The sequence below is a fragment of the Balaenoptera borealis genome (genome assembly GCF_965194805.1).
Source record: "Balaenoptera borealis genome assembly, chromosome: 19".
Taxonomy (NCBI): Eukaryota; Metazoa; Chordata; class Mammalia; order Artiodactyla; family Balaenopteridae; genus Balaenoptera; species Balaenoptera borealis.
Window position 1 is genome coordinate 61,014,240 of NC_138878.1, and position 27,469 is coordinate 61,041,708.

The window sequence follows — 27,469 nt, forward strand, 5'->3', positions numbered from 1 at the left end:
AATTGATTCAGATTTCCTTAGTTTCCCCCTAATGTCCTTTTTCTGTTCCAGTACTCCACCCAGCACACCACATTACATTGCGTCGTCATGTCTCCTTAGACCTCTCTTGGCTGTGACAGTTTCTCAGACTTTCCTTACTTTTGATGATCTCGACATTTTGGGGGCCTACTGGCCGGGGATTTTGGAGAATGTGCCTCTCTCGGGATTTGTCTGATGTCTTTCTCGTGATTAGACAAGGGGTTAGGGGTTTGGGAGGAAGACCACAGAGATAAAGTGCCCTTCCCGTCTTATCACATCAAAGGTACATAGTATCCACTTGACTTATTATGGCTGATGTTGACTTGATCGCCTGGCGGAGGCCACAATACTTTTGATTCTACACTCCTGGCAGTAAAAATGGTAAGCATGTGCCTAATGCATATCTATGTACGTGCATCCGTTCATTTTAATCCTCACAGCCCTCTGAGGTGGGCACTACTTTTAATCCCATTTTATAGAGAAAGAAACTGTAGGGAAAGGGAGGCTGAAGTGACTCGCCTGAGGTCACACATCAATTAAGTGGCATTTGAACCCAGAAGGTCTGGTTCCAAAGTCCAGGCCTTAACCGTCACCTGTTTTTTATAAACTGTATACGTACATGACTCCACTTTGGTACATTATTAAAAAAATACATCAAAATGTACATTAAAAACAGGTGAGGAAGATTTTAAAAAATCAAACATTTTAAATAGCATTATATTTATCAATAGTCATTACTAAGGATAAAACCTAAAGTCTCTCTTTTGAATGATGTTCTTGATAATTAAAGTTTCAGTCAACTTTTTGCGAGTTCTGCTGAAAACATCACTGATGTTTTTACTTTTTAATGTGGCTTAAAAAGAGCTTACAATAGGAACAGCTTACAACAGGAATAGGACCATCGTCTTTATTTTCTGCTTACATTAACTGTGTTTTCTTTTTTTGAGATAACATTCACATAGCATAAAAATTAACCATTTTGAGGGGGAAGGGATAAATTAGGAGTTTGGGATTAACAGATACACACTACTATATATAAAAGAGATAAACAACAAGGACCTACTGTGTAGCACAGGGAACTATACTCAATATTTTGTAATAACCTGTAAGGGAAAAAGCAACTGAAAAATTATTTATATATATATATATATCTCTGAATCGCTTTGCTGTACACCTGAAACTAACACAACATTGTAAATCAGCTATACTTCAATTAAAAAAAGTTAACCATTTTAAAGTGCACAGTTCAGTGGCTTTTAGTACACTAATAATGTTATGCAACCATCACCTCTATCTAGTTTCCTGCCAACCCACCTATCTAGGATAATTTCGTTTGCCCAAAAGGAAACCCTATACCCATTAAGCAGTTTCTCTTAGTTTCTCCTCCCCCCAGCCCCTGGCAACCACTAATTTGCTTTCTGTCTCTATGGATTTACCTTTTCTGGACATTTCTTAGAAATGGAATCATACAATATGTGACCTTTTGTGTCTGTAGATTATTATTTTTAATCTTTTGGTTTCTTTGTGAGTACTTTCTTATGCCCTCTGTCTCTTTTTGTGAGGATAGTTTCCTTAAAAGTTGATAACGTGATATGTAAGTCAAGTTACTCGAGAATGTATTGTCAAGCAAGGGGACATCACGGTCTCTGCTTTGGGACCTTGTACCTTTCTGAGGCACCTTGCTGCCTGGACCATCCATCACCTTCTGTCCAGCATCAGTCCGTATATTGATTACCTGTCCAGCTGAATATGTTTTATCTCCGAGATTAGGGAATAAATAGAAATTGACATTTTACCAATGGAAAAGAACAGAGAGCCCAGGATGAGAGCCAGGCAAGGTATGGACATCTGGTCTGAGGCCGAAGGGGCCAGTGGTCACATTGATGGGGAAGGGAGAGACTTAATAAACCAAGCTGGGGACCAAAAACTAGTCATTCATTTGGAAAGAGATGAAATGGGATCCCTACCTTACACCATATACCCCCAGATGGCTTAAGGATTCAAAGTCAGATGTAAACTGTCAATCTCAGTTTAGACTTTGGGGAAAGGCCAGATTCTGAAACAAGACACACAAAGAGCTGCTGGGTGAGGAAGATTTGAAGACCTTGCATATCGCAGCTATTTTTCTCTGTCTCTGAGGCTCTGAGCAGCAGCCCTCCCTGCTTTGTCCTGGGTGGGAGGCCAACCCCTCTCCTAATAAGATAATTAGTAGCTTTGGGACCATCAGAATACCTTAGGGAGAAATGGCCTTAGCTGGAGCACGTGCTAGATCAACCAAGAGAGCTGGTGTAAGGGTGCGTGTGCACTTCACATCTTGCCTGGCTGCCCACTTTTAGCTGCTCTGCCCTGCTGTCTGTCTCAAATTCCAGCGGGCCCTTGACTCTGCTTTTTCCCCTACACCTCCTGGTCAATCCGTCTGCAGACCCTGTTGCTTTGCCATCAAATCCAGACTCCAACCACTTTTCGCCTCTTCCCCTGCCACCATTGCCTCCTCTCTGGGCTCCCTGCTCCCATCCTCGCCTCCTGCAATTCGTTCTCCACTCAGCAGCCGGAGGGATCCTGTGAAAACCCAAGTCAGTTCATGTCCCTGGACTCACCCAGAATAAAAGCCCAAGTCCTCACCACAGCCCACCAGGCCCTCTGTGGCTGACCCTCATCGTGTCCTCAACCCCGCTTCACCTCCTTGCTGTTGCTCAAGCATCCCCAGCATGTTTCTGCCACAGGACCTTTGCATCTGCTGTTCCTTCTTCCTGGACCACCCTTCCCTGGGTGACTGAATCACTCCTTCCCTTACCTCCTGCACATCAGCTCAGACTCCCCTTTCTCTGTGAGGCCGCCCGAACCACTTTCGCTAAAAATGCACCCGCAGCCCTCCCCGCCTCCTCCCCACAGCACCTTTCTCCCGCCTCCTTGCTTTCCTCCTCTCGGCACCATGTCTTTGTTCGTGGTCTGACTCCTGCCCTAGAACGTGACCAGGAGAGTAGGGATGTCTGTTGTCCTTGCTGCTGTCTCCCCAGCACTGTTTTGTTGAGTGGGGCAGTGGAGAGTCCTGGGAAGGGGAAACCACGTGATCTCAAATCAAATGGATCTCTTTGGCCGGAGTGGGGAGCTGAGTTTAGAAGGGACCCGAGAGGAAGCCGGAGGCCGGTTAGCGACTCCCCTGGAGCCCTCCAGGCGGTGAGCACAGACAGGGTTAGACGGACGATGCTGCTTGTAAGTAAGCCCTGGTGGAGGGTGGGGGGCATTTGTTAAGAAACAGGACGAAGTGTGGCATCTTGAAACCAGGACCACAAACCCATGGCTGGCTCAGGACCTGCCCACCCAACTCCCTGGCCCTGGTGGGGTAGACCTTAGGCTCCCACTTCTCAGGACTCCCCAGTGGTTCTGCCTCAAGCATCATGTGAGAGAAATCGGGCCATGATTAGGGAAGGCTCCTGACAAGTTCAGGAAGAAAAGAGTTTCCGCCGGGGAAGGGTAGAGGGAAGGGAGGTTGTGCCAGCAGATGCCCAGTTTTGCAGCATTTTCACGGACACTGGAAATGAGGCAGTGGGGTGTCCTGGAAGGCAGTCCAAGGATTTGGTGTCCCGAAGTCTGGGTTCAAATCCCAGTGCTTCCTTTTACCACTGAATAGCTTTTTAGTTTGTGTGCATTTGGCTGCAAGTAACAGTTTACGCTGATGAGTGATGGCGGAAACTGTCCTCTTATTTTTTTTAACACATTTTTAAAAATTTACTTTTTGGGGAATTCCCTGGTGGTCCAGTGGTTAGGACTTGGAGCCTTCACTGCTGTGGCCCGTGTTCAATCCCTGGTCAGGGAACGAAGATCCCTCAAGCCTCGGGGCATGGCCAAAAAAATTTTTTAAAAACTTTTGCTTTTTGGAATGGTTAGGACATAGGCTGAAAAACCAAAAACTATTTTTGAAAAATTTGCAGCAGAGTGTCTCCGTCCCATCTTTGTCCCATCTGCTGGGTCCCCCTTCTAGTTCATCAGTGGGTTTAGTGCTGTAGAGATCCTTCTGGAAGTTCTTTAGACCTAGAAAGGCATTTAGGATATATAGCCGTTTTTTTTTTTAATGGATGTATAGTTGATTTACTAGAATATATATTCTTGTATCTCCTCCCCACTGTCTTTAAGCAGACGGTAACGTTTTATACACACTGTTCTGCATTTTACTTTCGCACAGAGCAATAGTCGTGGAGAACTTTCTCTGTCAGTATATGGAGAACATCCTTGTTCCTTTTTTAAAAATAACATCTTTATTAACATATAATTCACATACCATGAAATTCACCCATCTAAAGTGTACAATTCAGCGCTTTCTAGTATATTCACAGGTTATATATTCAAGATTATATAATGTGCAACCATCAGCACTATCTAGTTTCAGAACATTTTTATCACCCCCCCCCAAAAAAATTTTGTGCCCAAGAACAGCCACTTCAAATTCCTCCCTCTTCACAGCCTCTGGCAACCACTAATCTTTCTGTCTCTGTGCATTTGTCTATTCTGGACAGTTCATAAAATGGGATCATACAATATATGGTCCTTTGTGTCTGGCTTCTTTCACCCAGCATGATGCTTTCAAGGATCATCCATGTTGTACTGTGGTATATCAGTACCTCATTCCTTTTGATGTCTGAGCAATATCCCACCATACTGAGAGACCACGTTTTGTGGATCTATGCATCCATTGGTGGACATTTGGGTTATTTCAACCTTTTGGCCATTATGAATAATGCTGCTATGGACATTTGTATACAAGTTTTTGTGTGAATGCATGTATTCATTTCTCTTGGGTATATATGTAGGAGTGAAATTGCTGGGTCACATGGTAACAGTGTTTAACTGTTTGCGGAGTTTCCCAGACTACCTTCCACTGAGGCTCTGCCATTTTCCATTCCCGCCAGCAGTGTACGAGGGTTCTGATTTCTACACATCCTCACCAGCACTCATTATTGTCTGTCTTTTTGATTGTAGCCATCCTACTGGGTGAAGCAGTCTCCACTTGTGGTTTTGATTTGCATTTCCCTGGTGGCTAATGATGTTGAGCATCTCTTCATGGGCTTGTTGGCCATTTGTATTCTTTCTAAAAAAATTTTTTTTAAATTTTACGTTGGAGTATAGTTGATTTACAATGTTGTGTTAATTTCAGGTATATAGCAAAGTGATTCAGTTATATATATATACATATATCTATTCTTTTTCAGATTCTTTTCCCATATAGGTGGCCATTTGTATTCTTCATTCTTTTTTACAGCTGCATAGTATTCCCATTTAGATGGACCCAGTTTATTTAACCTGTTTTCCACTGATGGCCAGTGGATTACTTCCAATATCTCGCTGGTAGACACACACCTTGCCCTAAAAACCTCCTAATTGTATAATTTTGGATATGTCAGGTTGTACCTGTAGGATCAGGCCCATGGGTAAAATCTCCGGGTAAAGGGTAAATAAATGTGCTATAATCTTGACCAATATTTCCCTGTACAGTTGATTCTCGTTCCCACATGCCATATTTGTGTATTCATCTACCTGCTAAAATTTCTTTGTAACCCCCAGATCAGCACACCGGGTGCTTTCCCAGTCATTTACAGACATGTGCAGAGCAAGTACAAAATTTGAGTTGTCCTGTGTGCCTGTTCCCAGCTGAGATCGACCAGGGTGACCCTCTGTCTTCTTGTTTCAACTCTTACACTGTAGCCAAGTGGCTTTTTCTTGGTCTGTTTAGTGCCACGTTTTTCACATTTTGGGGGCTTTTTGTTGCTGATTTAGCTGTTTAAAATGCCCCCCAAACATTGTGCTGAAGTGTTGGCTAGTGTTCCTAAGTTCCAGAAGGCTGTGATGTGTCTCAGATGAGCTTCGTTCAGGTGTGAGTTACAGCGCCGTTGGTTATGGGTTCACTGCGAATGAATCAGCAGTATATATTAAATCAGGTGTCTTTAAACAGAAACACACGTGAAAACAAGGTTATGTATTGATCGGTTGATGAAAATGTTGGGACCAGAGGCTCATAAGAACCTGTATTTCCCCCAGGAGCAATAGTTCCTTATTCTGTAATTCAGTGTTTGTGGCAACTTTGTAGAACATAACTACCACGAATAACAAGAATCGATTGTGTAGGTTTTTTTGTTTTTTGTTTTTTTAAGCTATGCTTTACTGGGATACAAATTAAGTATAATAAAAGGCACAAACCTTAGGTGCACTGCTTGATGAATTTTGGCAAATATTACCTATGTAACCATCACCTGGATCTAGCTACAGACCATTTCCATCATCCCAGAAGATTTCCTCGTGGACCTTCCTGGTCAGTACTTAGCCCTCTCCCCCTCCTGCTGCCCCCTTAAGGCAATCACACCTCTGATTTTTTTCCCCATCAGTTTCACTAGAACTTTACTTCAAGGGGATCACACAGTGAATGGTCTTTTGTGTCTGGCTTCCTTTCCTCAGCATGGTGGATTTGAGATTCATCCATGACCTTGCCTGTATCAGTAGTTTATTCCCTTTCATTATTAAGCTGTATTCAAGTGCGTGGATATAACATAGTTTGTTTCTCCATCTACCAGTCGATGGACACTCTGCTGTTTCCAATTTGGGGCTTTTGTGAATAATGCTGCTATGAAAATTTCTGTACAAATGTTTTTGTAGACATACTTTTCACATCCGTTAAGTCAATACCTTGGAGTGGAATTTCTGGGTCATAGAGTAGGTATATGTTTAACCTTAGTTAATTCAGGCTTTTAGTTCTCTTCTGGAACAAAACATCTAGTTGAAGGCCATTCCAGGGATATTTGGCAGCTCAATATTGCCAGGCTGCTGGGTCTGTCTCTGATTCACTGGGCCTTCCCCCCTCAGGCGTGCAAAATGGCTGCTGTAGCACTGGCCGTTGTCACCATGCTTCATATCATTCTCTCAAGCACGAGAGAGTAGGGGCAAATAATCTTCCCAATGTTAGGCTCTGTCTTTTTTATCCAAATGTAAAAATCTTCCCAGGTCCACACTTGGCTGCAAAGGAGGCTGAGAAAGGAAGTTTCTGGCAAAGGGGCAAAAGGCCTATACTCACTGTGAGTCATCCTCTTAGGAGGGTACACTGCTGAATGGAACCAAATCCAAGTTCTGTTTAAAAGGATATCAGACTGAGACTGGCTGTTGGACCCTCCTGAGCCTCGGAGAGGACCCTGTGAGGCCACATTGTCAGGGGCCTGGACACTGGCTAGGAACTGGTGGCTTGTGTTCTATATAAGAGCAAGAGCCCCAAAAGGAAAACTAAAGAGACAAAAGCTTCTAGAGCAGTGGTCCTTGGACCAGCAGCAGCAGTATCACCTGGGAACTTGTTAGAAATGCAAATTTTCAGCACCCCTCCCCCCCCCCCCCCCCCCCCCCGCCCCTGCCCCCAACCTGCTGATTCTGAAATCCATTCTTTCATTCTTTATTTTAAAAGCCTTCCAGGTGACTCTGGTGCCTGCCCACGTTTAGGAACAAGTGGTCTAAAGCATGTGTGGAATGTTGTAGGGGCTTTTCTTTCCCCTTCGCTTCTCTTAACTCCATTTTTTCCTGAACTTGAAGTGTTCTCTTTTGCTTGATGCCCTGGGCAGCCCTGTGTGTCTGGTCAGTGTAATCGCTGCTTTTGTTCCCTTCACCCGACCCCGTTACCTGTTTCACTCCTCAGAGTTTCCCCCTGTTTTTTATACACTAGTATTAAGAAAAAATTCAAAAACCTTTTCAGATGCCTGATTTTCTTGGCAAGTCTGTGGCTTTATAGCTTCATTTAGAACAGCGGTGAATGGCAAAAAGGGAAAAGAGAGAACATACCAAACATTTCTAGTGTGTGACTACCTGTGTAAACAAGGCTTTTAGGAGCTAGACACCAGTTGCTTTCTGAGCAATCCAAGTTTTATAGGGCACGCTTTTATGTTGTTAAACTAATTCAGTGATTTTAGAACTCTAAAGGTCACTGAAAATAAAGGTGGTGTCGATTTTAATTGCTCTCCAAATGGCTCTTTCTTTCTCTCTCCCCAAAAGGCTGAGTGGATGGATAGATGAAAAGAGAGATGGCGAGGCCTGGATCTGGGCGGGAATAGTGGTCATGGAGAGGAGGAGATAAAGTAGAGAGATTTGGGAGGTGGAATGGGTAAGACTTGGGTGAGGGACTTCCCTGGTGGCACAGTGGTTAAGAATCCACCTGCCAATGCAGGGAACATGGGTTCGATCCCTGGTCCGGGAAGATCCCACATGCTGCGGAGCAGCTAAGCCTGTGTGCCACAACTAATGAGCCTGCACTCTAGAGCCCGTGAGCCGCAACTACTGAGCCCGCGTGCCACAACTACTGAAGCCCGTGCACCTAGAGCCCGTGCTCCGCAACAAGAGAAGCCACCGCAGTGAGAAGCATGTGCACCACAACGAAGAATAGCCCCTGTCGCTGCAACTAGAGAAAGCCTGCACGCAGCAATGAAGACCCAGTGCAGCCAAAAATAAATAAATAAATTAATTAAAAAAAAAAAAGAAAGAGTTGGGTGAGTCAGAGGTGTGAGGTCAAAGTTGGTACTTAGTCTCTAGAGAGGGCTGTATCAGCTAGCTGCTGCCACATAACAAATAACCCCCAACTTTAGAGGCTATTCTGATTACTGTTGCTGTTTAACAAATTACCCCAAAATGTAGCAGCTTAATGGAACAATTGTATTATGCTCACAGGTTTTATGGGCCAAGAATTTGACATGGAATTTGACATAGTAGGTCTCTGCTCCATGATGTCTGCGGTCTTGGCTGGGAAGACTTGCAGGCTGGGGGCTGAGGGCTTGTTCATATGCCATGCTTGGCACCTGTGCTGGGATGACTTGAAGATAAGACCATCAACCGGAGCATCTACTCATGGTCTCTCCATGTGTCTAGCTTAGACTTCCCCATAGCATGGTGGCCTCAGAGCGGTCAGAATTCTATTAAGGTGGCTTAAGCCTTCCAGGGTAAATGTCCTGGTAGACATGGCAGAAACTGAATTGACTTTTATGACCTAGCTTCAGAAGTCACATAGTGGCACTTCTTTTTTTTTTTTTTTGTTTTTTTGTTTTTTGTTTTATTCTTTTTTTTTTTCTTTTTTTTTTTTAATTTTATTTATTTTTGGCTGTGTTGGGTCTTCGTTGCTGCATGCAGGCTTTCTCTAGTTGCGGCGAGCGGGGGGCTACTCGTTGCGGTGCGCGGGCTTCTCTTTGCGGTGGCTTCTCTTGTTGTGGAGCACGGGCTCTAGGCACACGGGCTTCAGTAGTTGTGGCACGTGGGCTCCATAGTTGTGGCTCGAGGGCTGTAGAGCGCAGGCTCAGTAGTTGTGGCACACGGGCTTAGCTGCTCCGCGGCATGTGGGGTCTTCCCGGACCAGGGCTCGAACCCGTGTCCCCTGCATTGGCAGGCGGATTCTTAACCACTGCGCCATCTGGGAAGTCCCACATAGTGGCACTTCTGTTGCACTGTCCTGGTTGAAGTAGTCACAAAGTTTCCTCAATTCAAGGGGACTGGCAAGATTGCACTTTGGTAGATCATGGGAGGTTGGAGACATTATTTCAGCCATCTTTGGAAAACACAATGCGCCACAGTGGATTAAAACACAACTGTGATTCTAATGGTTGGAATTTGGCCTTGGGTACCTCTGGTTACTTCTCTCTTACCTAAGTGTGGTCAGCTGTAGGTCAGCTAGGCAGCTCTGATTCTAGGGCTTGGCTGGCTGTGAGCTGGGATGATAGAGGTGATGGGCATGTGTCTCTTGTCCTCCAAAAGGCTAGCCTGGACTTTGTCACATGGCAGCTGGGCAAAGAGTAGGCTCAGAAACGCACACCGTCACTTCCACCACATTCTGTTGGCCAAGGCAAGTCAAAAGGCCAGCCCAAGTTCAAGGGTTGGATAATAAATAGGAGGAGCTGTAAACAGTGGGACTAGGGAGAAGAAGAGTTTTTGGCCCCAGTGGTCTTTTTTTCAGACCCCCTTACCATCAGCCCTCTCCCATTTTGCTGGGCCTCTCTTCTCAATCAGTGGATTCACAGAGTACAGTCCTTGACCCACGGAAGGCTTTGAGAGTCCTTGTGATGGGCTGCAAGGATGTCTAGAAATGCCAACTCGTTTGTGTCAGGTTGTGTTTGACTGCAAATAATGGAAAACCTAACAGTGGCTTAAACTGTAAGGATTAAGAAGTCTGGAGGCAGGCAACCCATGAGGAGTTGTTAAGAACCTAGTCTTTTTCTCTCCTCTCATCAGTTATCCTCTGTAGGTAGGCTTATCAGCCTCAGATTTATTGCCTCATGATTGCAAATTGGCTGCCACAGCTCCAGTCTTCTCAACTGTATTCAAAGCTGGAAGCAGGAAGCAAAAGACTTTCTCCCTAGAGAAGCTCTGTCTTTATATTCTGGAAGAAAAACTTTCCCAAATTCTGTCTTCCCCAAAAGATTCATTGAGCAGAACCCAACTCTGTACACTTTGGCTTTTACTTATTTGCAAAACTGTGGCTGGCCTAGCTGCTAGGAAGCCTGGGAAAGTGAATGGCTGATAAAGGGGATAGCAGTGCCACTGGCCTCGTCCAATTATTTTAAAGCTATTTTGGCCACAACCCACAGTAGGAAATATGTACACACAGAGACACACATAATTGAAACCAGTATCACAAACTGATCCTTTTGCTTACCCTGTGTGATGCCTTTCAATATTTTCTATTCTATCCCATTCCATTTGACCCTATACTCTTTAACTTAAAAAAAATTCCTTGTCGCAACCTGCTAATATGATTTCACAACCCTCAAAGGCGTGACCCATAGTTTGAAAAAGACTGACTGACTCAGAACGGCGTTTGTTTACATCTTGGAATTGGCAGGGGTTACCCCGAGCAGCATCAGGCTTCTGTGAGCAAGGCGAGGAGGGGTGGGGAAATGGTGTTTGGAAAAGCAACAGCTAGACTTTGCCACATCCTCTTCTCCACCTATCACTTCCCATCAGCAAATGGTAGAGTTCCGTCGACTTTCATTTTTATGACTTGCAAATAACCTGAGGGTTACTAGCATTAAATTAAATCTAAATTAAAATTAGCCTGTTTCTGGAGCTTTGTGGGGACTTTTAATTCTGTATCCTGCTCAGCAGCCTGGCTTCTGCACAACTCCTGATGACAACGCAAAACTCCAATGGCATTCCAAGTGCCGGAGGAATTCACACGATTTTCTGGAAGGACACTTTGTCATTGTTGCATCATGGCTGTTCTCTTGAGCTGGTTGTGGTTTCGCAAGCCCAGCTTTTCCTGCTTTTTATAGCCCAGCGGTGGAGAATGAGGTTCTTCAGAATCACAGGGTCTGAGTTCAAATTCTGGCCCCACAGTGTGGTTTGGGGCAAGTGTCCTGACCCCTGGGAGCCTCAGTTTCCTGCGCTGTGGGAGATGTTCCTCCTGCCTCCCCCGGGGACTGGGAGGAATCGATAGGTATGGGGTTAGCACAGGGCCTGATACCAAGGAAGCACTGGGGCAGGGTGGGCTCTTCTGAGATGTATCAGTCAGCTTCGGCTGAGTGATTTGCAGTAACGAGTGAGCCCTAGATCTCAGTGGCTGACAACAGCAAAGGCTCCTCTCTCACTCATGTGTCCGAGCTTCCTGCATTGGCTGTGGCTCTGTCAACGTATCCATGTCATGCCAGGACTTGGGCAGAACCATGCAATGGCTTTTAAAGCTTCTGCTCTGAATGAGCGCAAGACGTCCACTCCACTGTGCGTAATTTGGGGTTGCAGCTTTGCATGCTAATTGTGTGTCCCCCACCTCCCCTGGTCACTTTTTCAAAAGCTTTTTGAGTATGTGTGTGTCGAGGAAGGAGAGGGGCGTCTAATGTCACCCCTGGTTGAGAACCACTAGTCATGATCTTCCCCAAAGTCAAGGACTGGGTCTGCTTTTGTTCATTACGGTATCCTCAGCTCTCCCCCATGCTGGACACAGAGCAGGCGATTGGTAAATGCCTTTCTCACCAGGCTGCTCTTTGAACGAATGATTGGGTTTGCTTAACCCCCTGTGCAAATTCATTTGTTCACCCCACAAATATTTAGTGACCCCCTACTGTGTGCCATGCTCTGTGCAGGCTCTGGGTGTCCCACAGGGAACAAAACAGACAAAAATCCCTGTCCTTGGGGGGGGTTGACATTTTGGTTGGGGAGACAGACAATAAAAAATCAGAGAGACGTATGATTTTTTGATGTTCAAGTATTTTCAAAGTAAAAAATTTTCATTTTGGAAAACCGCAAATGTGCACAAAATAGAATAGTGAAACATGGACCCCATCAACCAACTCTTTGCCAATTTCCAGTTTTCTGCCACTCTGACAGACCAGCGCTGTCCAAGAGAGCTTTCTGCCACCATGGGAATGTTCTAGATCTGCGGTGTCCTGTGTGGTAGCCACCAGCCACGTGTGGCTGTCAAGCCCACGAAATGTGGCCACTGTGACCGCGAACTAAATGTTTAATTTCCTTTACACTTTTAAGGTAAATCTTTTTTATTTAAAACTTTCATATTCCTCATTGTTCCCTTTTTTTCCCATTGGTTTATTGCGGTAAAATATACATAACAAAACTTACCATCTCAGCCCTTTCGAAGTGTACTATTCAGCGACATTAAGTGCGTTTGCATGGTTGTGCAACCTTCACCCCCATCCTTCTCCAGAACTTGTAGCATCTTGCAGAACTGAAACTCTGCACCCACTAAACAATAACTCCCGGTTTCTCCTCCCCTGCCCCCAGTCCCTGGCAACTGCCATTCGACTTCCTGTCTCTCCGTCATAAGTGGAATCAGATGGTTTCTTTGTCTTTTTGTCACTGGCTCACTTCACTTAGCGTAAGGTCATCCATTGCTGTTGCTTGTATCAGAATTTCCTCCCTGAATGATATTCCATTGTAAATAGACACCACATTTGGCTTATCCATTCATCTGTTGATGGACACTTGGGTTGTTTCTACCTTTTGGCTCTTGTGAATAGTGTTGCTGTGAACGTGGGTGTATAAATATGTCTTCAAGACCCTGCTTTCAATTCTTTTGTGTATATATCCAGAAGTGGACTTGCTGGGTCATATGCTAATTCTATTTTTAATTTTTTGAGGAACCACCAAAGTGTTTTTCACAGCAGCTGCAACATTTTACGTTCCCACTAACTAACAGAGCACGAGGGTTCCAGTTTCTCCAGGTCCTCGGCAAGACTTGTTAATTTTGGGGTTTTATTTTTTTTAATTTATTTTTTATTTATTTTTTTGGCTGTGTTGGGTCTTCGTTTCTGTGCTAGGGCTTTCTCTAGTTGCGGCAAGTGGGGGCCACTCTTCATCGCAGTGTGCGGGCCTCTCACTATCGCGGCCTCTCTTGTTGCGGAGCACAGGCTCCAGACGCGCAGGCTCAGTAGTTGTGGCTCACGGGCCTAGTTGCTCCGCGGCATGTGGGATCTTCCCGGACCAGGGCTCGAACCCGTGTCCCCTGCATTGGCAGGCAGACTCTCAACCACTGCGCCACCAGGGAAGCCCAATTTTTGGTTTTTTGATAGTCGCCATTCTAATGGGGGTGAGGCAGCATCTGTGGTTTTGATTGCATTTCCCTAATGATTGGTGGTGTTGATCATCTTTTCCTGTGCTTATGGCCATTTGTATATCTTCTTTGGACAACTAACTACTCAAGTCATTTGCCCTAATTTCATTTAATTAGCTTGAACTTAAATGCGCGTAGTCACACACGGCTCGTGGCTTCCGTATTGGACAGCGCAGGTCAGTACGCCCCTGAACTCCCAGAACTGGATTATTTTGCAGTAAATCACAGACATTTTATCATTTCACCCCTACGTATTTTAAGATGTATTTCTAAAAGGTAAGGACTCTAAAGGAAAAAAAACTGAAAAACAAAAACACGATGCCATTGTTATACCTAGAATCTTAATCACAATTTCTTAGTATCATCAAATATCCAGACAGCATTCAAATTCTGTCTTTCCATTCTTAGTGGGTTCATTTGTGTCCTTCAAGGCTCCCTCTGTCTGCCGAGTTGAGAGCTGCAGGATCCTGGGTAGCCCTGTGCATGGGTGGGCAGGGGGCCTGTATCACTGGTTGTGTGTGGCCCATGGTTTCCCATTCACCACTCTATTTAGCCTCGTTTATCTCACCTGACAAATAGGGTAACAACAGGGGTTTGGAAGGACCCAAGGAGACTTGGTACCTGGCAGTTTAAGTCGGACCATGTGCATAATCAAATGATATGTAAACCCTTCCATATGGTAACTCCATTTATAGTTTTTTAAGGAGCCTCCATACTGTTCTCCATATTGGCTGCACCAATTTCCATTCCCACCAACAGTGTAGGAAGGTTCCCTTTTCTCCACACCGTCTCCAGCATTTATTATTTGTAGACTTTTTAATGATGGCCATTCTGACTGGTGTGAGGTGATACCTCATTGTAGTTTTGATTTGCATTTCTCTAATAATTAGCAATGTTGAGCATCTTTTCATGTGCCTGTTGGCCATTTGTATGTCTTCTTTGGAGAAATGACTATTTAGGTGTTCTGCCCACTTTCTGATTGGGTTGTTTGTTTTGTTGTTATTGAGTTGTATGAGCTGTTTGTATATTTTGGAAATTAAGCCCTTGTCAGTCACATCATTTGCAAATATCTTCTCCCAGGCTGTAGGCTGTATTTTCCTTTTGTTTATGATTTCCTTTGCTGTGCAAAAGCGTATAAGTTTGATTAGGTCCCATTTGTTTATTTTTGCTTTTGTTTCTATTGCCTTGGGTGTAAACCCTTCAAAATGTGCTCAAGAGCCAAATGTGGCAAAAGGCACCAGGTGGAAAAGCTGGGGCCTGGGGACTTTTGTCCAACCTGACTGTGCTGTGGCCAGAAAGCTTTGGGAGTTGCCACACTAGGTAAGGTTCACAATGGCAACTAAAATGATTGTGTAACAGTATCTATCGCTTACAAAATACTTTACTACACCTGAGGATTAAAGGCCTAAGAGCCTCTCCACTGCCCTACGCGAAAATAAGGACTGTGATTGTGCCCATTTTACAGATGAGGACACTGAAGCCTAGAGCGGTGAAGTCACTTGCCCGACTTCAGCCCGTGTGTGGGGAAGTGGGGATTTGAACTGCTGACTCCAACCCCAAACTGTCACCCCATGCTGGGCCTCTTGGCATCAACCTGATAGGCGAATTAGATGCCAACCCTGGCACCTGAACGGGGGACCCACCTCAGAGGAACCCCGGACCTGCTGATCATTGACAAATGGTTTTCTTTTTATTATGGAAACTTTCAAGAAGATGTAAATTAACTAGAATGGTGTACTGAAGCCCCCAGGTAGCCATCATCCAGCTCTAACAGTTACCAACATTTGCCATGTCTGTTAGCTCTCCCCACCGCCCCCCGACTACAACTCCATGTTGATTATTTATTTTGTACAGTTTTTTAAAGGTAAAATTAACATGCGTTGAATTGACATGTGTTGACATACACAAGTCTGAGCTGTGAATTTTTAAACCCCCATGTAACGGACACCCCATCACCATGGAGAACCTTGCCCTCTCCCCAGAAAGTCCCCCTCGTCCATTGCTCTGCTGTTACCATCTGAATGAAAACACATGGATCACAGATTCTCACAGGCTGGAGCCTCCCACTGGACATTCACCCGCAGATCCCATTTGGAGAGCCCTGTTCAGGAGACACCCACCTCCTGGCTCTACTTCTGGTCCGAGGTTTACAGAACTTGGGCCACACCCAAAGCTTGGGGCAGGGAGGAGGGGAGAGCCCACGTGGAGCTGGCGGCTCTCACGAAGCCACCTTGGGCGCTTGCGATCACCCTGGTCCAGGGCAGCGCACCTGGAATCTAGATGGGCCAGGATCCCGTGTTCCAGGGTCTTGTGACAATTGCTTTCTAGATCTCTCCGGGGCCTGGGGCTCTCCATAAAAAGGAGAAGCAGCTCCCGTTCCTCCGCTCTCTTCTGTCTGCTCGCTTTATCGCCTTTTTGGATCTGAGCTATCCCAAGCATTCACAAAATGCTAACAAAGGCTGTCACCCAGCTTTGTCTTATCTTGACGCTGTGGCCGTGTTTGCTTCACTTTTAAAAGAGAAACAGTATGATGAGAGGACCGTCTGTGGGATAGTGGTTAAGGGCGGGGACTCTGGAGTCAGCCTACCTTGGCTCAGACCCCAGCCTGACCGCTGACCGCTGGCGGGATCTAGGGCATATGGCTCACCGTCCTGAGCCTCGCCTTCCTCATCTGTGGAATGGGGCTGCAAAAAGCACCTGCTTCATAGGGATTCAAAGATGGTGAACAGGCTAATACGTGCAGAGTACTTAAAACCAGCAGCCATCATCATCATCACAACCACCATCATTATTGTCATCAGGTCAATCCTTGTTATTCGTGGATTCCATATTTGTGAATCCGCTTATTTGTTAACATTGATAACCCCCAAATCAATACTCACGGCGCTTTCCTGGTCACTTGCAGACGTGTGCAGAGCCATGAGTCTATCTGAGTCTCCCGATGCACGTGCTCCCAGCTGAGGTTGAAGGCGGCGACCCTCTCTGCCTCTCCGTTCAGCCCGAGAGCTATAAACAAGCATCCTCTTTAGTGCCCTGTTGTTTTGCACTTTTGTGCTTTCTGTTGGTGGTTTTGCTGTTAAAGACGGCCCCTCCCGTGTAGTGCTGAAGGGCTGCCCCATAAGCACAGGAAGGCTGCGATGTGCCCAATGGAGAAATCGCGCGTGTGAGATGACCTGCCCTCAGGCATGAGTTATAGCGCTGTTGGCCTTGAGCTCAGTGTGAGCGAATCAACGATTTATATTAAACAAGGTGTCTTTATTGTTTTTATTTTTTTTTTTATAAATTTATTTATTTATTTATTTATTTTTGGCTGCGTTGGGTCTTCGTTGCTGCGTGCGGGCTTTCTCTAGTTGCGGCGAGCAGGGGCTACTCTTCATTGCGGTGCGCGGGCTTCTCATTGTGGTGGCTTCTCTTGTTGCGGAGCACAGGCTCTAGGCGCGTGGGCTCAGTAGTTGTGGCGCACGGGCTTAGTTGCTCCGCGGCATGTGGGATCTTCCCGGACCAGGGCTCGAACCCGTGTCCCCTGCTTTGGCAGGCGGATTCTTAACCACTGTGCCACCAGGGGAGTCCCAAACAAGGTGTCTTTAAACAGAAACACACATAAACCAAGGGGATATATTGATGGGTTGATGAGAATGGGACCAGAGGCTGGCAGGAAGCTAATCCTGTCTCTCCCCAGGGGCGGCGGCTCAGCGGCCATAATCGCAAGTTCGCGGTGACCATATAGGGGACATAAGCACCTCAGATGACGAGGCCTGACTGTATTTTTTTTTTTTTAATTATTTATTTATTTATTTATGGCTGCGTTGGGTCTTTGTTTCTGCGTGCGGGCTTTCTCTAATTGCGTTGAGCTGGGGGACTACTCTTCACTGCAATGCACGGGCCTCCCACTGCAGTGGCCCCTCTTGTTGCGGAGCATGGGCTCTAGGCGCACGGCCTTCAGTAGTTGTGGCACGTGGGCTCAGCAGTTTTGGCTCGCGGGCTCTAGAGCGCGCAGACTCAGTAGCTGTGGTGCACAGGTTCAGTTGCTCTGCGGCATGTAGGATCCTCCCGGACCAGGGCTCGAACCCAGGTCCCCTGCATTGGCAGGCAGACTCCCAACCACCGCGCCACCAGGGAAGTCCCGGCCTGACTGTATTTTGCTAGATTGAAGTGCTGATGGATTATATCATACAACGTTATATGCTGTTGCATGATGTGTGTGTGTGTGTGTGTGTGTGTATATATATGTATACACACACACACACTATATGTAGATATACTGCGGTATGTCTGCATATATATATGTGATAACGTACAGTGTTGTTTCCTGTGGTTTTAAACTTGTATTTGACCTCTCGTCTCTCTGGCTACATCTTTCTCCTTTTCACCGACTGTCGCACTCACAGCCTCTCTCTCATTCTCTCTCCACAGCTGGCCCCCGAAAGGACACTCCCCAAGTCCCCAGCTGGGGGCCCTGCGTAGGCCTGGAGTGGACGCCCCCTCCTTCCCTTCATGATTCGTTTGTAGCGCAGGTAACCAGCCAAGCATCCCGCTCATTCCCGGGGGGGCCGCGGTCCCCCGTCCACCTCCCGGGAAGGGACGTTCCTTCTTGGAAGAGCCTGGCTCAGCCACATCCTTCAGCCCCGCCCTCTCCAGCCCGGGCCCCCTGAGCCATTCGGGCCATTCCCCCAACCTCCATGCCATCTGCAGGCAGGATCTCCCTCCCCGCTTTCCGTCTTCTCCAGATTCTCTGCAGATCCTGCCTTGTCATTCCCTGGCCAGGCCTTGCCCACCTTAGGCTGGTTGGGAAGGGCAGGGGCTCGTAGGCCACAGAGCTGGTGACACGGGAAGACAGTGGGTGTGGGCGGAGATATGAAGCCGGAGAGAGTGTGTTATCTTTCTGCACCGATGCAGCAAGAGCCTTGGAAGGGCGTCTCTGGGGACAGTCCCCGGGGCCAGCTCTAGAGGCGAGGGTGATTGGTGTGTGAGGCTCCGGGGCCGTGTGTTTCTGTTCTAGACTGGGCTTGTTAACCCAGGGCCCATGAAGTGTGTACGTGTGTGCATACGTGTGTGTGTGTCCCATGACACGCTTCCCTCTGGGAAAGAACGTGTAACATTTCTGGCCCACATGCACGTTTCTGGCAAGAGGGTCTTTTGCTTTCATCAGACTCTCCAAGGTACTGTTCAGAGAAGACCCTGAACTAACCATGTGGGGTCCCTCCCTGAGATTCCGTATGTCACAGAGCCGTCGAGGGTAATAGGGGCTGTAGTGGCGATCAGGAAGTTCAGAGAATGCCGTTGGGGGTTAGGGGTTGTGACCCAGCTGAGAGCACAAGTACGATTTTGTGTGTGTTTGGCGGGGGGGGGGGGCACGACAGTCACCGTGTCCTCAGTGAGTTCAGGACCATCCCCCTCCCCCTACCAAGAAGGAAAAGAGAGGGTACGAACCCCACGGCCCTGGAGCGGGATTGTGTGTGATTTCTCATCGTGTCCTGTCTGCGTGGTGGGAAAGGAAGGAGGCCTGGGCTGATGGAAGCATAGGCGGGTGGGGACTTCCCTGGCGGTCCAGTGGTTAGGACTCAGTGCTTTCCCTGCCCGGGCCCGGGTTCAATCCCTGATCGGAGAACTGAGATCCCGCAAGCCTCTCAGTGCGGCCCAAAAAAAGTAAAAAAGGAGGAGCGGATGGAAGGATGGGTCAGTTTGTGTATTTGGAAGACGAGAAAGATGGGTGGTTGGGTGGAAGTTTGGAAAGATGGGTGCATGGAAGCTTGGTGGGGTGTCTGGAGCAGTGGTGGTTGGTGTGGGGGTGGGTGGGCAAACACAGAGAGCTTGTTTTCTCACTTGTAAAATGGGGCACACGGCATCCCTTTCCCATGGGGGCTGAACAAGCTAACATTTGTGAAACGCTCGGGACAGTGCCTGGCGCATGGTAAGCACGAGACAAATGTTAGCCGTCCTCATCCTCATCATTCTGACAGGCTCAGCCCGGCTCTGGCGGCTCCTCTGACTCAGAGCGCCCACCCTCCTGGTCCCTCTCCCTCTCTCTTCCCTTCCTTGAGAACCACGCTGCATGCGTCTTCCAGGGGGACCCAGAACCTGGGCCCCTCCATGCCACCTCCCCTCCCTCCCTCCTTCCCCCGGTCACGTGTAGGACAGGAGCACAGGCTTGGGGCCAGACTTCTGGGTTCAGGCCTGGCTCTGCCACCTGCTAGCTGGGAGACAGAGAACCATGGCCGCCGCTCTTCCTTTTACTCATCTGCAAAGCGGGAGTGGCAGGACCCACCTCGAGGGATACTGTGGGGATTAAATGAGTTACATGTGTGTGAAGCACTTAGCACGGGGCCTGCATGTGATCAGGACTCAGTCTGGGTTGATGTCACCACCATCGTCATCAGATGCTGGGGAGAGAGAGGGAGGAGGAAAAGGCAGCTGTCTGTCTCTGATCAGGAGGTTCTGGTACGGAGGGCGCCTGCCCCACCCCTACCCATGCCCCTAGACTTAAGGGGACAGAAACCCTGACCCCTCCAGGGGTCTTGGCCTCAGGGAATGGTCCTTGCAGGGAGGGTCCTGGCACGCTGCCGACATCTAACTTGTCTCCCTTGCCCTCTTCCCGCCCCCCCCCCGCCCCGTCCAGTGGCGATGGATGATGAGGATGGGAGATGCTTACTAGACGTGATTTGGTGAGTAATGGGCTCCCCACCCCACCCCATCCTCCCCCACCCTCTCCCTCCCCTCCCCTGTCCCTCATCTCCTCAAATGTCTCTCCCTTTCTCTCTTTCAGTGACCCTCAGGCCCTCAATGACTTCTTACATGGATCTGAGAAGGTGAGTGCTGGGGCAGGGAGAAGCATCCCCAGGGCAGGGGCCTGTGGAATTGGGAGCTGAGAGACACTCCCCCCCGATTCAGTAGACATCTGCCCCTTGCCTTCCATGAGCCGGGCCCCAGGGTTATGGCAGAGAGTGAAAGAGATGGCAAATCCCTGCCCTCACTCCATACACATTTCCTTGGTAAACAAAGCAACCGAGAGCTAATAAAGGTGATGGTGGAAAGCACCATGCAGAGCAGCATAAGAAATAATAATGTCACTTGCACAACAAAAGAGGTTTAAAAGAAAATGAATGGGAGGCGGAGGCAGGGGCTTCTTTAGCTGGTGTGAACCTGAAGGATCAAAGGGAGGTACCCTTGGCGCTCTGGGCAGGGGAAGGACAGGTAGGAAGGTTGGAAAGTTTGAGAAAGAAGGCCAGTGGGGCCGGAATGAAGGGGAAACTAAAAGGTGGTAAGACTGGAGTGGACAAAAATCACCAGGTCATGCAGGGCTTGGAGGACCTTGATCGAGGAGTTCAGACTTTATTCTGAACGTGACAGCCAGTTCTGACGGGTTATTAAGCAGGAGAATGCCACATTCTGTTTGCACTCCAGAGAATGGAACAAAGTGGGGGAGAGTGGATGTCTGTTGAGCCATGAGGAGCTGTATCAGTTACCTACAGCTGCATAACAAGTTATCCCAACACTTAGTGACTTAAAACAACATTTGTTAGAGCTCTCAGTTTCTGAGGGTCAGGAACTGGGGAGTGGCTTAGCTGGGTGTCTAGCTCATTGTCTCCCCTGAGTAGCAGTCAGGATGTTGCCTGGAGCCGCTGTCATCTGAGGGCTTGTCTGGGGCGGGAGGCTGTGCTTCCACAATGACTCACTGCTGTGGCTGTTGGCTGGAGGCCTCAGCTCCTCACCATGTGGACCTCCCCATAGGATTGCTTGAGTGTCCTCACAGCATGGCAGCTGGTTCCCCCAGAGCAAGTGAGCCAAGGGAGAGAGCCAGGAGGAAGCTCAGTGCCTTTTATGACCTAGTCTCCAAAGTCACACACTGTCACTTCCATCATACTGCATTTACTAGAAGCGAGTCACTAAGCCCGCCCACACTCACAGGGAGGGAACGGAGCTCTGCTCCTTGAGAGGGGATGTATCAAATAATTTGTGGAGCGGAGGCGAGTGCAATGGGAGGATGGTGGCCTGGGCCCCAGGGCAGATGCGGGAGGAGGTGCCAGGCACTGGCTCTGGGATCTGACTGGGAGGGAGAATCACTAGACTTGCTGGTGGATTCGATGGTGAGGAAGAAAGAGCGTCCAGAATGCCTCCTGGACTTGACCTGAGCAACTGAGTGGGTGGTGGTACCGTTCTCTGAGACTGGGAGTTCGAGGTGGATTCCAGAAGTCCAAGGGCGGCTATTGGATACACAAGTCTGGGGTTCTGGAAAAAGATCAGCTGGACAGAGAAACTGGGGAGGCTTGGCTGTGGACAGACATTCATTGGGCGCTCAGGGCCTGTTCTAGGCGTTGCCCATGTCTACGGGAACGAGACAGGTCCCTGTGCTCCCAGACACGGGAACAGCACGCACATTAGGCGCCCAGGTGGCAGGGCGTGCCGGGTGCTTGGGCTGGGCAGTGGAAGGAGTGACTTAGTAGGAAGGGACGGACAGTTGTCGGGAGGAGGTGACAAATGTGACAGGCCCTGCCAGATGTGTTACCAAAGACACTTGAGCAAAGCCACGGAGGCAGGATTCTAGAGGTCAAGGCAGGCGTGTCGGGAGAGCCTGGGACTCAGTGCTGGGGTTGCCTCACGTTTTAGTCTTGCAGCCAAGCCCCTTTCTTTGGGGCGTCTTTTCTGGAGGCGGAGTTTCCTGTACCCCTCGAATCTGCCCCCCCCAACCCCCCCACCTTGTCTTTGTCTTTTTGTCCCATGTAACCCTAAATTGGTTTTTGTTCTAGAGGTGGGCCGGCCCACTGCCCAGCTGACCTTTGACCTTGGGTGGGGGCGGGTCTTGTTGCAGCTTGACAGTGATGACCTCCTGGATAATCCCGGGGAGGCCCAAAGTGCCTTCTATGAAGGTCCTGGGGTAAGTGGCCCGGGGGGCTTGGGGAGGGCCGTGGGCTCCAGGCATCACACAAGTCGCCTGTGGTGGCAGCCAGTCGGGGAGGGGAGACGGGGTCACACTCGTCCCCTGAGGCACTTTGCCGGGAGCGGGGCAGGGGGCAGTCACTGAGGAGCAGTGTGGGGTGGAGGTGAGGCCGGAGCTGCTGGACCCCCAGCTGTGCCCTCAGGCCCCTCAGAGAGGGAGGTGCGGTCCTGAGTCCCTGGCCTTGGAGGTCAGCTGCTACAGAGCTGGTACAGAGGCAGAGGCTGGCTCTGGAGTTCACGGCGGGCAGGACGGGGTGGTTCTCCTGAGGAGCAGTGCGGGAGGCTTGGGGGTCCTGTCCCGGCTTAGCCGTGGGGTGTGTGACCTGGGGGAAGGGGATCGACTGTTGTGGACCTCAGTCTCCACCTGGAAGATGAAGGCAGGGGTGATGAGCAAAGCCCAGAGCAGGGAACACAGTGGACTTTTATTGAGCACCTACTGTGTGCCGGGCCCATTACTCAATGCCAGTCATCCCTCCCTCTTCTTCCTCTTCTGTGGCCTCTCCCCTCCCCGCTTCGCTCCCCATCCCTCCCCCTCCTTTTTCCTCCTCTCCCCTCTTCTCTCTCCCTCCCGCTCCCCCCTCCTCCCTCTTCATCAACATAACTATCAGTTACCGAATACCTATCATATGCCTCATATGCCGGGCCCTTTACAGTAATTTTCATTTAGTCCTCACAACAACCATAGTAACATTCCAAATAATTTATCTGGCATAATATAAATGACTAAATCCAGAACCCAACAAATAAATATTATGTTCATGTTATTACATTTATAGACCAGTAACAATATGCATTATTCTTACCCCTGCCGTCCTCTTTTAATACCCATAACGTCCCTGGTCAGGTTCTCAGCACCTCCTGTATGTGACGTCAGTGAACGTCACGACTGTCCTAGGAGGCGGGTTTGGTTATGGCCATTTAGCGGTTAGGAACTCAGAACTGCCTGGTCCTTGGTTGGGGGCTGAGCCGGAGCCCCATCCTGCCAGGCAGTGCCCTCCACTCAGCAGCAGGGTGACCCCTTTCCCCGGTCTGGGAGGCAAGGAGGGAGCAGTGGCCACCTCACCGGGCTGTTATTAACAACAACAACATGGGCAGTAATAATGACAGTAACAACGATAGATGGTGTTTCTCGCGTGCCAGCTGGGAGCCGGGTGCTGCTCTGAGCCCTCCACTTGGATTAACTCAGAATCTTTCAAACTACAGGTGTTGTTTGTTGTTTTTTTAAATTTTATTTATTTTATTTATTTATTTTTGGCTGCGTAGGGTCTTCGTTGCTGTGCGTGGGCTTTCTCTAGTTGCGGCGAGCGGGGGCTACTCTTCGTTGCGGTGCGCGGGCTTCTCATTGCGGTGGCTTCTCTTGTTGCGGAGCACGGGCTCTAGGCGCGTGGGCTTCAGTAGTTGTGGCTTGCGGGCTCTAGAGCGCAGGCTCAGTAGTTGTGGTGCACAGGCTTAGTTGCTCCGCAGCCTGTGGGATCTTCTGGGATCTTCCCGGACCAGGGCTCGAACCCGTGTCCCCTGCGTTGGCAGGCGGATTCTTAACCACTGCGCCACCAGGGAAGCCCCCGAAGTACAGGTTTTGATCCATTACCTGGTCAAGTATCAGTGGGTTTTCCATGCCATTGGCATAATTATTACTTGTGGAATATTTGCTCAAAAATGCATGCATGTATCGATTACACACTCGTGTCCTGGATTGCCATCCCGGAAAGCATTTAAGAAACATCAGGCTCGGGACTTCCTTGGTGGCGCAGTGGTTGGGAGTCCGCCTGCCGATGCAGAGGACACGGGTTTGGGCCCTGGTCTGGGAAGATCCCACATGCCGCGGAGCGGCTGGGCCCGTGTGCCACAACTGCTGAGCCTGTGTGCCACAGTTGCTGGAGCCCGCCCATCTAGAGCCTGTGCTCCGCAACAGGAGAAGCCACTGCAATGAGAAGCCCACGCACCGCAACGAAAACCCAACGCAGCAAGCAAGCAAACAAACAAATAATCAATCAGTCAATCAATCAGTCTCACATTGCGCTGGGCACCAAGTAAGGCTCCCATCCGGTAGCTGCTGCCGCTGCTGCCTTCAACAGAACCACGATCTTTTATCTGAAACCTTTGGGGCCAGGCTTGTTTTGGAATTCAGGGTTTTTCAGATACTGGAAAGGTGACGCAGAATATGTGTGTGCTGCATGCAACATAACACACTCACTTTTCTGTGGTCGAACTTAAGGTGAGTCACGTTGCATGGATGAATTACACCTTTCCCTCAGAGCACCACCTGAGTTCCGTTCAGGATTTACAGCCTAAAGTTATCAAAACATTTGTGGTTTTCAGAGCCTTTCGGGTTTTGGAATTGCAGATAAGTATTACGGGCCTGTATGGCTGTTTAGAAAATGGTTTTTATTACATTCTGCGCAGATGGGGAAACAGGCTGGATTAAGCAAGCCCCGGGTTGCCCAGCCCAGCCCTGGCAAAGCTGGGATTTGAACCCGGGTCCAGCCACTTCTAGGTGGAAGGTTCTTCCTATCCCTGCCGCCCTGACACCGAGTGCCCTTTGCTTCCGCGGTGCCCTGAGCCCGGCCCCTTGCTAACCTCGGCTCTCTCCTTCACACCTTACCTGCCTCCAGCTCCACGTGCAAGAAGCTTCTGGCAACCACTTGAACCCAGAGCCCAGCCAGCCGGCCCCTAGCGTGGACCTCGACTTCCTGGAAGATGATATCCTGGGCTCACCAGCGGCGGGGGGCGGCGGCGGGGGCGGCGGGGGCGCCGACCAGCCCTGTGACATCCTCCAGCAGAGCCTGCAGGAGGCGAACATCACCGAGCAGACGCTCGAAGCCGAGGCCGAGCTGGACCTGGGCCCCTTCCAGCTGCCCACCCTGCAGCCTGCGGATGGCGGGGCCGGCCCAGCGGGGGCCGGAGGGGCTGCCGCCGTGGCCGCGGGGCCCCAGGCCCTCTTCCCGGGTGGCGCTGACCTGCTGGGGCTGCAGGCCCCGCCCACCGTGCTGACCCACCAGGCCCTGGTGCCGCCCCAGGACGTGGTCAGCAAAGCCCTCAGTGTCCAGCCCTTCCTGCAGCCCGTGGGCCTGGGCAACGTGACCCTGCAGCCCATCCCAGGCCTTCAGGGCCTGCCCAACGGCAGCCCCGGGGGCGCCGCGGCGGCTACTCTCGGCCTGGCTCCCATCCAGGTGGTGGGCCAGCCCGTCATGGCACTCAACCCGCCCACCTCCCAGCTCCTGGCCAAGCAGGTGCCCGTCAGCGGTTATCTGGCCTCGGCAGCTGGCCCTTCAGAGCCAGTGACCCTGGCATCGGCCGGAGTCTCGCCGCAGGGGGCTGGCCTGGTCATCCAGAAGAACCTCTCTGCCGCCGTGGCCACCACGCTCAACGGGAACTCGGTGTTCGGAGGGGCGGGAGCCGCCACGGCCGCGGCCAGCGGGGCGCCCTCGGGACAGCCGCTGGCGGTGGCCCCGGGCCTCGGCACGTCGCCACTGGTTCCGGCGCCCAACGTGATCCTGCACCGCACGCCCACGCCCATCCAGCCCAAGCCTGCCGGCGTGCTGCCCCCCAAGCTCTACCAGCTGACACCCAAGCCGTTCGGCCCCGCGGGCGCCACGCTCACCATCCAGGGCGAGGCAGGGGGCCTCCCGCAGCAGCCCAAGGCCCCCCAGAACCTGACTTTCATGGCGGCGGGCAAGGCCGGCCAGAACGTGGTGCTGTCGGGCTTCCCGGCGCCCGCCCTGCAGGCGAACGTCTTCAAGCAGCCGCCCGCCACCACCACGGGCGCGGCCCCGCCGCAGCCCCCCGGGGCCCCGAGCAAGCCCGTGAGCGTGCACCTCCTGAACCAAGGCGGCAGCATTGTCATTCCCGCCCAGCACATGCTGCCGGGCCAGAACCAGTTCTTGCTGCCCGGCACGTCGGCAGTCCAGCTCCCCCAGCCGCTCTCGGCCCTGCCGGCCAACGTGGGCGGGCAGATCCTGGCGGCCGCAGCCCCGCATGCGGGCGGACAGCTCATTGCCAACCCCATCCTCACCAACCAGAACCTGGCGGGCCCGCTGAGCCTGGGCCCCGTGCTGGCCCCCCACTCCGGGGCCCACAGCGCAGCCCACATCCTCTCAGCGGCCCCCATCCAGGTGGGCCAGCCAGCGCTCTTCCAGATGCCCGTGTCGCTGGCCGCGGGCAGCCTGCCCACACAGAGCCAGCCGGCACCCACCGGCCCCGCCGCCACTACCGTCCTCCAGGGGGTCACTCTGCCCCCCAGCGCCGTGGCTATGCTCAACGCCCCCGACGGTCTGGTGCAGCCGGCCACCCCTGCCGCCGCCGTCGGGGAGGCCGCGCCTGTCCTCGCGGTGCAGACGGCGCCCCAGGCGTCCCCCGCGGTCAGCACGCCGCTGCCTCTGGGCCTCCAGCAGCCGCAGGCACAGCAACAGCAGCAGCCCGCACAGGGCCCCGCCCCGCAGGCCGCCCCAGCTCAGGCCTCCACCCCCCAGCCCAGCCCAGGCCTGGCGTCCAGCCCGGAGAAGATTGTCCTGGGGCAGCCGCCCTCTGCCGCCGCCACGGCCATCCTCACTCAGGACTCCCTGCAGATGTTCCTGCCCCAGGTAACCAGGGCCACCAGGCAGAGGAGGGGACGGCAAGGGCAAAGGCAGGGGCAGGGGGTCTGTGTGGAGAGGGGCCAAGAGCTGGAACCGGGTGTGGTTGAAGCAGCGAGTGGGAGGGTCCTGTGGGTTAAGGAGAGCGTCTCGGAGATGGCCCCCCGGCTCCAGGTCCCCGAGGAGGAGGCCTGAGGGTGACAGGGCCAACTGACTGACACAGAGACAGACAAGGAGAGTGACTGGCTGACAGACTGCCCACTTGCTGGAGGGTGGGAGAGGGGTCACACAGGGAGAGGGGCTGAGACATGGACGGACAGACGGGGCAGGAGAGATGGGCCTTGGGGTGGAGCTGGAAGACGACTCACGGGACTGAGGG

At 50.7% G+C, this 27,469-nt stretch overlaps 1 protein-coding gene across 12 annotated transcripts in view; it reads left to right on the top strand.

Moving 5' to 3' along the window:
- BICRA (BRD4 interacting chromatin remodeling complex associated protein) overlaps window positions 1-27,469 on the top strand; it is a 79,737-nt gene that overhangs the window by 37,216 nt on the left and 15,052 nt on the right. For 11 of the 12 annotated variants that reach the window (XM_082368568.1, XM_082368570.1, XM_082368574.1 and 8 more), the window contains 5 exons: window positions 17,999-18,099; window positions 20,202-20,247; window positions 20,349-20,391; window positions 22,392-22,457; window positions 25,132-27,099. In XM_082368568.1, coding sequence (XP_082224694.1) covers window positions 20,207-20,247; window positions 20,349-20,391; window positions 22,392-22,457; window positions 25,132-27,099 — 2,118 coding nt within the window. In that variant the 5' untranslated portion in view covers window positions 17,999-18,099; window positions 20,202-20,206. The remainder of the gene's footprint in view (window positions 1-17,998; window positions 18,100-20,201; window positions 20,248-20,348; window positions 20,392-22,391; window positions 22,458-25,131; window positions 27,100-27,469) is intronic. The other variant, XM_082368573.1, reaches the window with a different exon arrangement.